Source organism: Scomber scombrus, chromosome 23 (assembly GCF_963691925.1).
Source record: "Scomber scombrus chromosome 23, fScoSco1.1, whole genome shotgun sequence".
Classification (NCBI taxonomy): Eukaryota; Metazoa; Chordata; class Actinopteri; order Scombriformes; family Scombridae; genus Scomber; species Scomber scombrus.
Genome location: NC_084992.1, coordinates 10,473,251 through 10,487,231, shown reverse-complemented (window position 1 = coordinate 10,487,231; position 13,981 = coordinate 10,473,251). Strand labels below are relative to the sequence as shown.

Sequence of the window (13,981 nt, the reverse complement as noted above, 5' to 3'; positions counted from 1 at the left end):
CTTGGTAATCATCAACATTTTCATAAGTAATTTAATTACACATTTAGTCTCAGTAACTAACAAATTACAGTTATATTTATTTTGTCATTAAATTACATGACGTCATTACATCTAACAAGTTACTCCCCAACACTGGACTTCAGTGTAACTTCGGTTGATGTTTTGAGTTGATGCAATTCGGGACATTTTGAGGTAAACCTGGAACATCTCTGCTGTTCTGTACGTTGCATATGGACATGAGGGTAAAACAATTTCAGCCCGCAGGCAGCAACCAGCTCGGCAGGAAGAATGCCATTGACCAAGAAAAAGCACCTGGCCACACCTTTATTCCTTGAAAGCATAACTCCTTTCTACTGAGAAGGTTATGCTTATGTCCTTGCCAGTTACCTTGTATTGCTCTCAACATGCTGCCTCATAACGCAGAGCAGAATTACATGAAATTTGTTGGAACTGAGTCAAGAAACGAGTGAATACAAGTTGGTGCTGATTTAAATTGTTGATTCCTGACATAACAATTTATTATTAAACTATCAGAGAATGACACTCATTCTTTGTACATACTGTTGTCACATTTGCATCTATTGAAATAAAGTGCTTTCTGGATGCCTTGTAGTCTGTAAGATGTCTTTTTTTGTCAAAGAGATTATGAGGAAGGGGCTTAGATGGACATTAGACTATGCACCTGAAGTGTCAGAAACGTGTTAATTCTTCTCGGTAGGTTTGAACAATCAGAGACTAAAACCCTCTCACCCTCACTCTAATAGGATAGGAGGGGATTTCCTTTACGTCTCTCTTTCCTCAAACACTAAATCGACAAAACCTTCACTGCGTTGTATGTGTTTCGAACGCAAACAGTTAAGTTTGGGCAATAAGCAAGAATTTAGAGGAAGGCTGTGCTGAGGTTTTGTTTGTGGTTAAACAAGCAAAACGTGTTCATATTAACTGAGTGCCACTTGAAGGTTAGTGCGTACACAAATCCACCATCTCAGCCTCCTTTATTACACTTTACATGTTCAATTATGTCAGTTTTTGGCCTGTAACATAACATAAAATAGCATTTTCTGTCACTGCCAAAGGAGTTTTGAGCTCAATATACATTTTAGTGGCCTATTCTTCTTCTTCTTCTTTATACTTACTTCTATCCCACTTTTTTTAACTGATGTTTCACTTTTTTTTAATGATGATATTTCTGCTTGGTTCTGTTTTTATCATCATTTTTTTGAGTGTGTGCCTGCAGGCGCATTTTAGAGACAACGTGCTCATTACGACTGTCATTTTCCCCAATTTCCTTTTCTAATTACAACAACAATCCTGCTCTAAATTGGTCTGGGAGGGAGAGAAAAAGAAAAAAAAACTTCCTACATGGATCAGTAAAGGGAGAATGAGCCAAAAGTGACTAATGAGTGTGTTGTTGGGCTGTAATTACCTCATGTTGATCACAGCATAAGAGGTCAATTCACGTTGATTCATAATTTTAGAGAGTATTTTTGTCATTTGACCTATTATGACTTCACCCTGCATGACACTGCAAGGAAGAGAAGCTATTTATACGCCACAGGCTATTTTTGATCTCTTTATTTTGTGTGTATGAAGAAATATATAGATAAGATGGAGGCAAAACAAAGCAAAGCATGCTGGAGGAAGTGCACCCAGGCCTATGAGCGTCTATATGGGATGGGTGAGAGGCAGCAAATGAGGAAAGAGGAGAGTTGGGAGCTCGAGAGGGTGGAGGGAGAGGAGGACAGAAGGAGGGAGGGTGTGAGACACAGCAGGCGTGTCCACTCACTCACCATGCTCCAGGGATTAGCTATTTAAAGTTCAGTCTCTCCGCGCCACAGAAACCTTTCCATACTGTCAATAAGGACGCACCAGGACGCAGCTTTTCTTATCAGGGACGCACTGAAGTGGGCTGCTGCGAGGAGAGGACGCATTTCAGAGAAGAAAGGGATAAAAGCCAAGTTTAAAAAAGAAAGAAAGAAAAAACGCAGATGAAGAGAGAATAGTGGTGTCGCAGGTGGAAAACTACCAAGAATACTCAGCTTTCATTGCCTATCATCAAGCCTACAGTTCATTTCACCAGGTAAGTGACGCCACTTTGCAAAAAAAAAAAAAAAAAGTATTTATAAGAGAGCTGCTTTCTAGATTTGCTCTGTGTAGACTATTGAATGTGCGAGCTGGGTTTCTATTGATAGAGAGATAAGCAGATAGATATATAATACTTGACATGTAAGCCTCTGTTATCAAAACAGCTTTAGTGTGAGGGTTGCTTTCTTGGTTCTGGAGCAGGGAGGTGTGTCAGCAGAAGGGGGGCCTGATCATAAATAAGCCTGTCTGGTATGCTGAGAGCTGTTTGAGTGTGTGTGTACGTGTGTGTGTGTGAACCGCTTGTCAAACTTTATTCTGCACGCCTCAGTGAATCACCCATTATTCTCGTTAACAGTCCAGTCGTTCATTTTAATTGGCATCACTGATTAGCACGAATATACAACGTGATTAATCGACTAGTTTAAAGCAAATAATGTCAGCGTCTCCTAGATGGTCGTCTGTAAAGGTTTATTCGCTAAGGCAGACAGATAAAGCGATGTGTAGTGCTCCAGGTGAAAGCTCAGATTAGCCTGTCTGTCAATCTGGCGCAGTTTCTTCATTCAACCTTCTACCTGCCCGCGCGCTGCAGAGCCCCGGGGGCCTGCGCCTTCTGCACGAGCGCCTGCGCACGTTCACCCAAACACACACCTGAAGCAACAAACTGAGTCTCACGTAAACTGATCATACTCTTGACTTGTCTTCACGGTGTCCTCTCATGAAAAGTATCTATAAACAAATGTCTGAACCATGAATCATCCATCATCGGTCACAGATAAATGGGTGATTAACTCTTAATCAAGCTTTCAGAGAGCAGAGAAAGTGTTCTTTAGTTTATAGAGGGAAAGGCATTAACAACCATACATATAATTATCCTGACACACATAACACAGAAGAACATAATGATTTCAATTATATAAAATGTGAAGAATGCAACAGTGTTTTTGAAGTTTTGGGGCAAATATGGGTTAAACACACTAACAAAAGTTTGAAAGAAGAAGGAATATTTTGCAATTATTGTACAATCTGGGTCACATTAGAAGAAGTCATTAAATGTAGGCTAAAAGCAAAGTGTTCAGGGTGTTTTTTTATACTGCGTTCAAAAGAAAAATGGGTCAAATCTGACCCTGAACAGTATGTAAGGGGTTAAGTACTTAACCAAAGTGTAAAAGCACTCAATTACAGGTATAGGCCTGCATTTTTTTTTTTTTTTAAAGTGCATAGGTATTATTAACAAATCGTACTTTGAGTTGCACATGCAAAACTCCCTATTTTGCAGATATGCCCCTTTATTACTGTATTTTCATGCTTGCATCACATATTACTTTACTGTACTATTTCTATTGGTGTATTATTTAAGCTGCATTTGATGCTTTATATGTTGCTGCGTGGTTGAATCTATAAAAATGTACCATATTTCATGAGCCTGAGTTTGTAAAGTCTTTATCAGTAACTCTTTGCTAAAGTACCATAAATTGGACGTATTTGAGTTACTTTCCATTACTGACAACATTAAGGCCATTATTTGATTTGTCTATTGTGTTAGATGTCTGCAGAAACACTTTGAAAGCTGATTTATCCACTGGCTTTGATGAATATTAATCAAAGAGGATTGTATGTTGCACATGTATACATGCACAGTGTGTGTGTGTGTATGTGTTTGTGTGTGTGTGTGTGTGTGTGTGTGTGTGTGTGTGTGTGTGTGTGTGTGTGTGTGTGTGTTTGTGTGTGCGTGCGTCATCCAGCCTGGCAGGCCTGTGTGAGACTCTATGTTGAGAGCTCTATGTTGCCACTGTGCCACTTTCTTCTAAAGCTCTAAAAAAAGGGGTGGACATGTTGTACTACACGGCTTTGGGAAGATTGTTATCAGGTTACTGTAAGCTTTACGTTCTCGAACGCTGTTTACAGAGCAGATAAGGAGCTGCTGAGTGGGGACAGAGGGGGACCTGTGAAGGGGGCTCGCTGGGCTGGGAGCAAAATTTGACTGGTGGTTTAAAAAAAATATGTAACGATCACAGTTAGCAAACATGTCTGAGTGGCTGAGCTCTCCTGCTGACTTTTCCTGTAAACACACATGCACAAACATGCACTCAGTGATGAAAAGATGCAACACGTTCCTCATCCGAGACAATAAATCATCAGCCAGGAGTCGCTTGCTAATGCTCCTCTGTGGGAAGGGAGAGGAGGAGGGAGGGGAGAGAGTGGGTGGGGTGGGTGAGGGGGTGATTGCTCAATTTTCGGCTCCATCACTGACCCACTGCTGATTGAACAAGTAAAACCGCATTATTCAGGGCTGCACGTCGCCCACTTCAGCTGCCTACAGGCCAGGGCCTCCAATTTGAGAACAACAAACAGGAGAGAGCAAAAAGGAGGCCAAGGCACAAGTCCAGACCCCCCTCTCCTCATGATCGTCATTCTTTACCCTCTTTAGCTTTGTTTTTATCCTCCTGCTCTCCTCCCATCCACCTCTGATCTTATGTTTTTTCAGCTTTTCCTTCTTCACTTTCTCCCCTCCTTCCCTCCCTCCCTCCCTCTCTCTCCTCCTCCTGCTCTCTGTCTGTGGTCAATGTGGCTACTGTCTCACTGCTTTCTAAGTGTGTGTGTGTGCGTGTGTGTGTCTGTGTGTGTGTGTGTGTGTGTGTGAGTGTTTACCATCTGGGTTGTTTTTCTCGTCCAAACTACCAGACCGCTGTGTGCTGCCAGACCCACACAGCCCAGTCATGATCTGGGCCCAAAATTCCTCACCACTGACCGAGGCCCTTGTGTCTCGTTAGCGTGTGTGTGAGCCGATTTTTTAGCTAGTTAATACAGAAAGAATTTATAATCAGCGTGCAAGTCGAATGAAACTATAGCAGGTGGGTGAAAACAGTGTCAGACTGTCCCCGTTTTGTGCTGCGCTATGAGTTCTTATCTCAAAGGCAGAACCTCTGCATTGACCTAAATATAATGGATTCACTGTCTGTAAATGGGATAGGATTTCAGAGCCACACCTGTGTGAAAGAGAGAAGCATTAAGAAGAAATGGAGGAGAGAGAGAGGGGGGGGAAAGATAGGTTTTTCTGTGTGAATTTACCCCAGAATGAGCCAATGAAATTAGATCTTTTTTTCACTTACAAGTCGCCTCTGTCTTCCTTTTTAATGTGCAAAAGCAGCTCGGTGACTGTGTGCGAGCTGTCACGTCTCCATTAAATTGCCTCACTGACTCAAGCTGCATGAGAAATCGGTGAAAAGAAAAAAAGATGTTAGCTGAACACTGAACTGCTGTGCTGTGCTGTATGTCGCAATCGCAGTTTACTATTTGACATCAGATATCCGAAATCTTTCCCCATTAATGAACAATGGGGCTCAGTGGATTATCACACACAAGTGGGTTTACCCTTCAGGGGTTTATATCAGGCGCTCTAGGGGAGGAATTTGATGAGAGCTGCGGGGATGAAGCATGTCAGAAGTCTGTTTAGATATTTAAGAAATCAGACTGATTGGCTGAATGGGAAGTCTGAAACACATGGAGTCACTTTCTACTGCTTTTTTCTAATAAAAAAAAAAAAAAGACATGAAAGCCTTAGAAAAAGAAGTAAAAATTGAGGATGTTGCCATGTGCTTTGCAGGAAATCATCCTCATCGTGAAGTCTCCCAGGAGCTATTTTAATTTGTTTTAATTAACGGAAGCCCTCATGAAATGCTTTAGTGTTATGCCTTTGTTCGTCCGGGAGAAGAAAAAAAAGAACAATCTTCTACTTCTCTGCACAATTACAATCAAATCTGCCCTCCCCCCCTCACCCCCCTTCCATTTAACCTGACCCATTTCTTAACCTGACTAGACCTGAATAAATACCCTTTTTTCCACTCTAAGCAAACACACAGCTCTTGCTCCAGTGTGCAGGCCTCCCTCGGTTTTGTTATCTTATCATTGAGCGAGGACACAGATAGACAGATAATCCTTTAGGGAAATGATGAATGACTGACTTGTTGCTCTAAGAATCCGATCTAGCAGGTATTAGATCAAAGATCGGGCATGCGTGTGTGTGTGTGTGTGTGTGGATCTGCAGTAGGATAGTTGAAGGTTGAGCAGTGTGTGAAGCAGCTACTGTTGAATGAAACTGCACAATGGCTCGTTTTAGTGTTCCCCGAAATGGAAACAGAAGCTTGTAGCTGGAGTTTAAGACATGCACTTGTCTGCTTGTTAGTCATGGCAGACATAGGTTGGATGACCTCTGTGTAATCTGTGTTTGATTGTGTGTGTGTGTGTCATGAGAGGGCTTATCAATTTCTCTGGCTGCTGTGTAGCTCATTGACGTCCTTTTCCAAGATTAGACGGCAGGAGGAGGAGGAGGAGGATGATGGCCCTTGAGTCGCAGGCTAATTGGTTGGCTGCTGGGCCACCGCCACCACGCCATTCAGTGATATTGTCAGCTTACATTAGGCTATCATGTCGCTGAGGCGCGGGATCATAATTCCATTAAACTGTGACCTGAGGATGAGACAAGGAGCTGTCAGCAGGCGCCGGGCACTCAGTGATAAAGCAGCTTAGACAGGAAGCGAGAACTTTCACTTAACGTGACGCTGGCTTAGTATTTAAGAGAAGTTTCAAATGTAACCTTGTGCATTTAAAAAGATATTCATGTTTCTGATAGCTGTCTTCTCTCTGCACAGACGTTCCTGTCATGGGTGTGAAGATGCTGCAGTGTTTTCCTTTCTACAGACGCTGTAAAGAGCGCTGCAAGGGCCGACAGTGCCCCCCAGCGGCAGGTGAGCAGCAACTACAGCCTGACTACTTTTTTCTGGGCAAAATACAATTTCCATTTTTTTTAATTTAACACCTGATTTAATCTGACTTCCTTTTCCTCCCTATCTTCCATCCTTCAGTGCCCATAGAGGATATGAAGCCGCGTCTGGCCTCCACAACCTCCTGGGGCAGCGACAGCGAAGGAGCGGGAAGCCTCAGTCGGGGCTCCCAAATTTATTTCTCCACCAAGGCCCGGCTGTCTTTTAGACACCAGCTGGACAGCAACATCAACGCAGTGGACGCCACCTACTGAGACACTGCGCAGGAGAAAATTGAAAATTGAAAAACGGACTCCAATATCTTGAAGTTTTTAGTATTCATGGTAGATGAATTTGAAGTTAGTTGTGCTCCGCCACAATTAGCATTTTAATGTCTCCTTCCGTGCTGCCCACAAAAGACATTCATCAGTTCAGACGCAGGAATGAAGCAGATAAAAACGGACTGAAGCCGACGTTTTCAGTCTCAGTGCATTAAATATCTGCTTTCGAGCGAGAAGACTGAACAGAGTGGATCCACGTCCCTAACGCACCTTTTACTGATGAGATTAAGACTTGTTTACAGCATTCACTACCAACAAGTGCATTGTTTTCTTGTTTTTCTACTGTTTGTTTTTATTTCTTCTTCTTTCTTTTTTTGACTACCTATTGTGGAATAAATTCACTTGATTAGGTCATGGTCTGTGTGAAATGTGGGGGTTTTACAAAGCAGGACAGATAACCTCAAACTATGATGGTCGATATCTGGTGAGATTTTATCATTATCAGTCTTCATCATGTGTAAATGTTCCTAAACTTTGTGATCCTGCTCTGTGATAAACCCCCCCCACACACGCACAGTGAAGCGTTACTGTACAAAACAGAAGAAAACTTTTCCTCTTTTACAAAACTGTAATCCTAGTAAGTGCATGAGCGTCATATTGACACATAATGTACAACAATTGCAGATCAGGTTTAAGGATGTTCAGCAGCTGTTTTTGCCTCTAAATACTTCTCTTTTTTTAAAATGTAAATTAAGCTGCACATTTTTTCTGTTGGGTGTTATGGCTAATTTCTTCTTTATTATTTTTATAATTAAAAAACTCCTGGTTACATTTCGTATTAAAATGAATTTATTTTTAACCGACAGAAACAGCAGATTTTTTTTAAGGACAAACGGGGTTCTGTATGTGCGTAAAAAAAGAACAGATGTGAATGTAAACGCTGATCCAAAATGAGTGTTAAAAAAAACAACTGGGAAACAAAAAGGTCAATGTTTGTCCTTTCATGCAAAAGTAATTGTCAATTATTCAAATCTACAATGAGTCAAAAAACCCTGCATCTTTATTCTTTACTAACAAATAATAACAGAATTTACACTAAACACTGTCTCCTGTGTTTTTTTTAAATTTTTTATTATTAATGCTGAATATCAAGTTTTGCAGCATATACTGTTTGTGGATTACATGTACATGGAAAAACATCACTACGACCACTAAATGTCATTCACATTATTTCATCATGTGGTTTCAGTCGCTCACATTATCCGAACAAAGACGCAGACAGTGTATCTTAACAATATTTATTTAAAAATGAACTTCTTAGTATAAAAAAAAGAAAAATAAACAAACAAAAAAACTGTCTATGGGGGATGACAGCAAAGCTCTCCAGACGTGTGTCCGCGGACGATGTCGTCGCTACATGTTCTTGGGTTTGGAGATGACGCCGTCTGGGTAGCGCTTCTTGAAGCGAGCAACGACTTCAGGATCCAAGAGGTGGATGCCATCCAGCTGATTTCCAAGAGTGACCCTGAGAAAGAAAGAGGAGAAATACAGCGTGGGACCATCAGTACACCACATTTTGATATATATTTAGAGTTGTTAGCTGGTGTGTAAAGGTTGATGATGATGATGATGATGATGATGATTATGTTACCAGTTGGGCTGGACGTTGTGGGGTCGACCGAACAGCTCGATCTTCCTGGTGCCGGGGGAGAGTCTCTCTATCATGCCGTAGATCTCATCTGGTTTGTGACTGGTGGAGCGGACCTGGGAGAGAGTGAGTGGAAGAAGTTAAATGAAGAAATATAATCTGTTTCATACCACAGAGGCTGTCATCTCAGGCTGTAGGGATCATATGAGTAACTACAATATGTTTGATCAAGATATTTACCTCCGCTACAATGACATCGCAGTCCAAACCTCTGTTGAATCCCTGAGGGTTTCCCTTCACGCCCACCTGAACAGAAACACAAATCACATGGCACATTTTTGACATTAATCACTTCTACAGACAGACGAGCACATATAACAGATTATAATACAGAACATAGAGGCACGTAAACGCACCAGGCAGTGCTCCTTCCCGTGGTTCAGCCAATGGCCGGTCCTCCCTGTGCGGATGATTCTCTGAAGCTGGTTGGTTTTCACCCAGATGATTTCATCGCAGCGCTCGTACCTGAGAGAGAAAACAAATACATGAGAAATGAATCAAATGGTGCATTAACAAAAGGATAACTTTATGGTGGTGGATGCACAGACAGGAAAACTTACCCCCATAGACTGAGACACTCTCTGCCCAGCTCCATAGCTCTGGAAAAACCCATAAAATGCACATGTGAGTCTGATTATAGACTAAATATTGCTAGATATAATAAAGTAAGCAAAAGGAAAGTGTATTTTTTATCTAAACTACTTGATTTAATTGACAAAACTTCTGAACCAAAACATTTAGTTGTTAAATAATACAACCTTCTTGCCAGCAGATCACTTTTGAGCATGTGTTTGGATAAACAAGTATGTTAAATCATATTTAAATTTAGACCTTGTGCTCCTGAGACTGAAATTGTGTAGTTGCACTAAAAAGCAAGAAGTTGAATGAATTGTATTCAGTGCTTACTTCAAGGACTCACTGACACTGTAGGACAGAGAAATTACTCACATCTAGTAAACAAGCCTTCTCACCTGTGTGGTTGGGATGTACAGTATCAAACACTCATGATTGAGCCATGTACTTAAGAATGTGTGCGTTGCCGTGGTTACCTGCCAGTGACCCAGAGGAAAAGGAAGCCGTCGTCCTGCAAGATGGGGATGTTGAGTTTTCTCATCTCGTCGTCAGTCAGCGTGCCGTAGGGCAGCTCCATGTGGATGTCCCAGGGAGGGTCGGCCATTACCACGGCGAACTTACCCAGGATGGAAACATCCAAGAAGCGAATATCGCAGCAGATCCACTGCAAATAAAAACACAAGAGACACTTTTATAACCTGCCGAAAAATGTATTAAACACAGTTTTCCCACCCTCTATTTAAATATCTGTTTCATTCAATCATTTATTATAAATTGTCAACTTCTTTTCCAGGCCCTACATTTCAAAATCTGTCTATCTGTCCCCTCTCTTCCTCACCTGTGACGGGAAGAGTTTGCCAACGTTGCCGTCCGGGTCTCCCTCATGCAAGCCCAGCTCCGTGGTCCCGGCCTGGGGCAGCAGGCTCCCCTCAGCTTCCGGAGGACTGTCGATCTCATAGTGGACGTATTTACAGGTGTCCATGTGGAAACAAGTGTTGAGGAAGGAGCAGTCGCCCAGGCTCTCATCTGTGTGCTTGTTGATGATGCGACTAAGAGAGGACAAATAAATCACCAAGTAAAACAGCTGTTTGTCTAAAGAAAAATGAAAAATGTTGTCTTTTCTGACATGAATTTTGCATGGTTTTTTAACCTTAAGTGCAGCACCATGTTGAAGGCAAACTGAGTATAAAAATGAAACAAAGTGCTTGTGAATTGTATCCATATTGTCCATATTTAGGGTCAAGCATGAGCCTTGAGGTCACAGTAAAAGGCTGCACTATCATCTTAGCAGAGAGACAGTAAACGCAGCTGTCTGTGGTGTTTTGGGGAAAGCAGGAGTCACTTTTGTGTTACTCCCTAAACGCACAGATGGATAACTGTGTTTCCTTATTTGCAGAATAACAAACCAATAGGCTAATTCATTACTGTAGATGCATCTAGTATGACCATTTATGGCCATAGAGTATTCGTGGTACTGTCTGTGAAGGCTTAAAGACGATCCACGGAGGACAGTTCGTGGTGGCATCATGTATCAGACGGGTGTGTTGATAATACTTTGATTCTCCTTGGCTGAGTTTCAATAAACATGTTCAGTGCAAGACATCCTGGAGTCCTGGGCTTTTTCTCAGCTGATGAGGTAACAAACAAATTCTCCAGAACAGTGCAAAGATGCCCCATTTGTCAAAATGATGTAATAGTCAGACTTGTGCTGTCAGATTTAGCTGCTGTGAAGTGTCAGATGTCATAGACAGAAAAAGTTTGAAAAGAAAAAAAAGTGCACTGACCGGAAGTGTAACTTTGTGCAGGGCTGAGGTGTGTCCCCAGAACGCACGCACTCCTCTTTGGTCCCGTGATCGCAGAACTCTTGGACCTGAGCACGGCCACGAGACCTGAACTTTTCCACGATGGACTGCTCTTTAGCCGTGCTGGTGTTCAGCAGCTCTAGGATCTCTCTGCTCACCTACACATTAAAAACATCCAGATAACGCCGCATCAGTAATCACACTCAAACCTCACCCCCCCCCCCAAAAACTCTCCTCCTCAACCCCTCCTACCTTCTTGCTCTGCTGCTCTTTTGTGGACTGCTGGTTCAGGAGGCTCTCTATCTCCATGTCCATATGAGACGACTGGCCTTTACTGCTCCTGCCCTTCTTGTCCGCCCCGCTCCCTGACGACGACGGCCCCGCCTGCTGCAAGGACAACGCTGGCGTCAGGGAGGTGGTGACAGAGCGCGGAGGAGAAGCAGAGCGTTGTAGCAAGGGCGAGAAGCCTGGAGCTCTTTTGTGCTGCGTTTGGTCCTCTGCTTTCCTCTTGACTCCCGCACGCTGAGCTCCGGCTACAGACCCGATCATAGCCCAAAGTTTTGTGTGATCCACCGCTACGACGACTGTGGCGGAAGAAGTCGTGGAAGACGAGGCTAAATTAGGCTGTCGGACATCGATGAGCTCCTGAGCTGAGAATTTCAACAGAAGACTCTGGATGCATCCGTGAGTGATGACGGATTCAGACTGTGAACAAGAAACATAAATAATAAATAAATATAATGTTTTTTGTTTTTTTTACCACAAGTATTTAAGTGCTTTGGATTCGGAGTCTTACACTGTTGAGTTCATTCGTGATGGCTAGGGAGTCTGTCGGCATTGAAAGACTCAGATCAGACAAATATCCCAGCAGCCTCTTCTCCAGTTCAGGGTCTGGAGGTTTTTCCGTCTCCTCCTGAGCGGGGAGCGGAGCTGACGGAGCCGGGCTGTCGCTCCTGGCTGTGGAGCCATCTGTGCTGCCTCCGCCGTCTGTCCGAGAGCAGACAAGAGAGGTTAATAGAGAACTTGGCCCGATTTAGAAAAAAGATATTCAATTCAAGGAGATATAAAACTGAACGAAGAAAAGAAGGAATAATTTAAGAGTTTGGTACCAGGAAATGTTTGGCAATTTGCTTGGAAAACTTAATTAATAAATTTAAAACTGCAATGATTAGTCCATTAATTATATTGAAGAATAATTTGGAGTAATTTCTTCAATAACAAATGCCCAAATTCTCTGATTCTAGCTTCTTAAATGTGAATTTAACTACTGCAACTATTAGTCAACCAACAGCCCATCTATTGACATGATATCCAATTAATCATTATGAGTAAGTTCTAGTGATCAACATTGTTCACAATAATTTGACATTAGGGGCCTTGGTGCTTTGGTGGATTTGCAGGCATGCATAAGGAAGTGTGTGTATGTATGTGTGTATTTTCAATGTATTGTTGTGTGTGCATTATCTATGTAGCCAGTGTATGTTTTGTGCTCATTATGTACATTTGGATCTATTGCATAACTAATGGAAGAAGAATAGGTGTAATAGGCAAATGCTTTTCAGTCAGAAACTGCTTTATTTATTTAGTTTTACTTTTGTTTTTCCCTTTTGGATTGTCACTAGTTCTGTTGGAGATGAAGGAAAAAGGAACGGGGACATATGATTGTTTGCTTTGTTTGTACATGAAAATAATCAACAGAAAAATCAATAATTAAGATAATAATTAGCTGCAGCCTTATTTTCCCCCACATACACTTTATAGATCAAAACGAACAATAGATTAATTGATAAGTAATCAACAGATCAACAGGATAAAATGCATGTAATTTCATACTTAAACCTGAAGTAAACTCTAAAGTTTGACTGAATTGTTGTGATAATTTGACTCAATCAGAGAGCAGGTTTAACACATCACTATGGCCTCTAGCACTTATAAAATGACATTTACTCCACAGTGTATACTCTACTTGACTAACTAATCAATTAGGTGACTACTACATTGATTATTTGACAATGAACCAGTGTTTAGTTTCCTCCCCCGCTGTGTTTAGTGTGCACCTACCCGCAGACAGCTGAGTCGGGTCTTTCCTCCGCCGCTGCAGTCTCTCCCGCAGAGAGTCCAGCTGCTTCTTGTGCGCCTGGATGTTGCTCCATGTGTCCGACATGACCAGCGGGACTCAAACACAGACACAAACACCGACACAGGACAATAATGTTGGAGATAAAAGTTGGTCTGGCGTTAGCGGGAGCAAAGATTGTATGGTGCACTGCGGTAAAAGTGTCCGGGCGGGAACAGTGAGTGAAAGGTTCCGGCTGCGAGAACAAACAAGCCTGGTGGTTAAATTATAAATCATTATTTAATTATGTATTTAAGAACAGAAACAAAACACACTGTATATAATAATAGCTTATAGTCAGTGATGGGGAGTTACTAGTTTAAACAAAGAGGGTTACATCTGAAATCAGACCTTTAAGATTTTGCTCAGGAGGAGCATTTTTCCTCATTTTTAAATATTTAACATGCTACTGGATACGTTTTTTTAATATTTTGTAAATAAATCATGATGTGGGCTTATTTGGAGCACACATGGGCTTAAATGGTGTCACAGTACCAATTAAGCCCATGACAGACTTTAGATTTTTTTTTTAAATAAGGTATCTTTGTTTTATATTCCAAAAACTACATTAACTAATGAATACATTTTCACATGAGAGTTAAAATCTTGCTTCATAAGAAATCTCCCTTATAAATCATGTCAGTATCCATGAAAAA

The 13,981-nt window shown here is 41.8% G+C and overlaps 2 protein-coding genes across 2 annotated transcripts; one reads left to right on the top strand and one right to left on the bottom strand.

Annotated features, from left to right (window-relative positions):
- Positions 1–1,845: 1,845 nt before the first annotated feature.
- Positions 1,846–8,226, top strand: si:ch211-237l4.6 (uncharacterized protein LOC446130 homolog). Its single transcript, XM_062444717.1, has 3 exons — positions 1,846–2,080; positions 6,735–6,830; positions 6,948–8,226. Exons 2-3 carry the CDS (start codon positions 6,746–6,748, stop codon positions 7,118–7,120), a joined length of 258 nt encoding a protein of 85 aa, XP_062300701.1. The 5' UTR covers positions 1,846–2,080; positions 6,735–6,745; the 3' UTR covers positions 7,121–8,226.
- A 110-nt stretch (positions 8,227–8,336) lies between these two features.
- On the bottom strand, positions 8,337–13,453 carry mettl3 (methyltransferase like 3). Its single transcript, XM_062444716.1, has 11 exons — positions 13,271–13,453; positions 12,006–12,196; positions 11,462–11,914; positions 11,192–11,367; positions 10,246–10,456; positions 9,884–10,071; positions 9,395–9,433; positions 9,191–9,299; positions 9,015–9,080; positions 8,778–8,890; positions 8,337–8,651 (listed from the first exon to the last, which is right to left on the bottom strand). The coding sequence occupies exons 1-11, from the start codon at positions 13,371–13,373 to the stop codon at positions 8,540–8,542; spliced, it is 1,761 nt and encodes a 586-aa protein (XP_062300700.1). The 5' UTR covers positions 13,374–13,453; the 3' UTR covers positions 8,337–8,539.
- Positions 13,454–13,981: the final 528 nt, after the last annotated feature.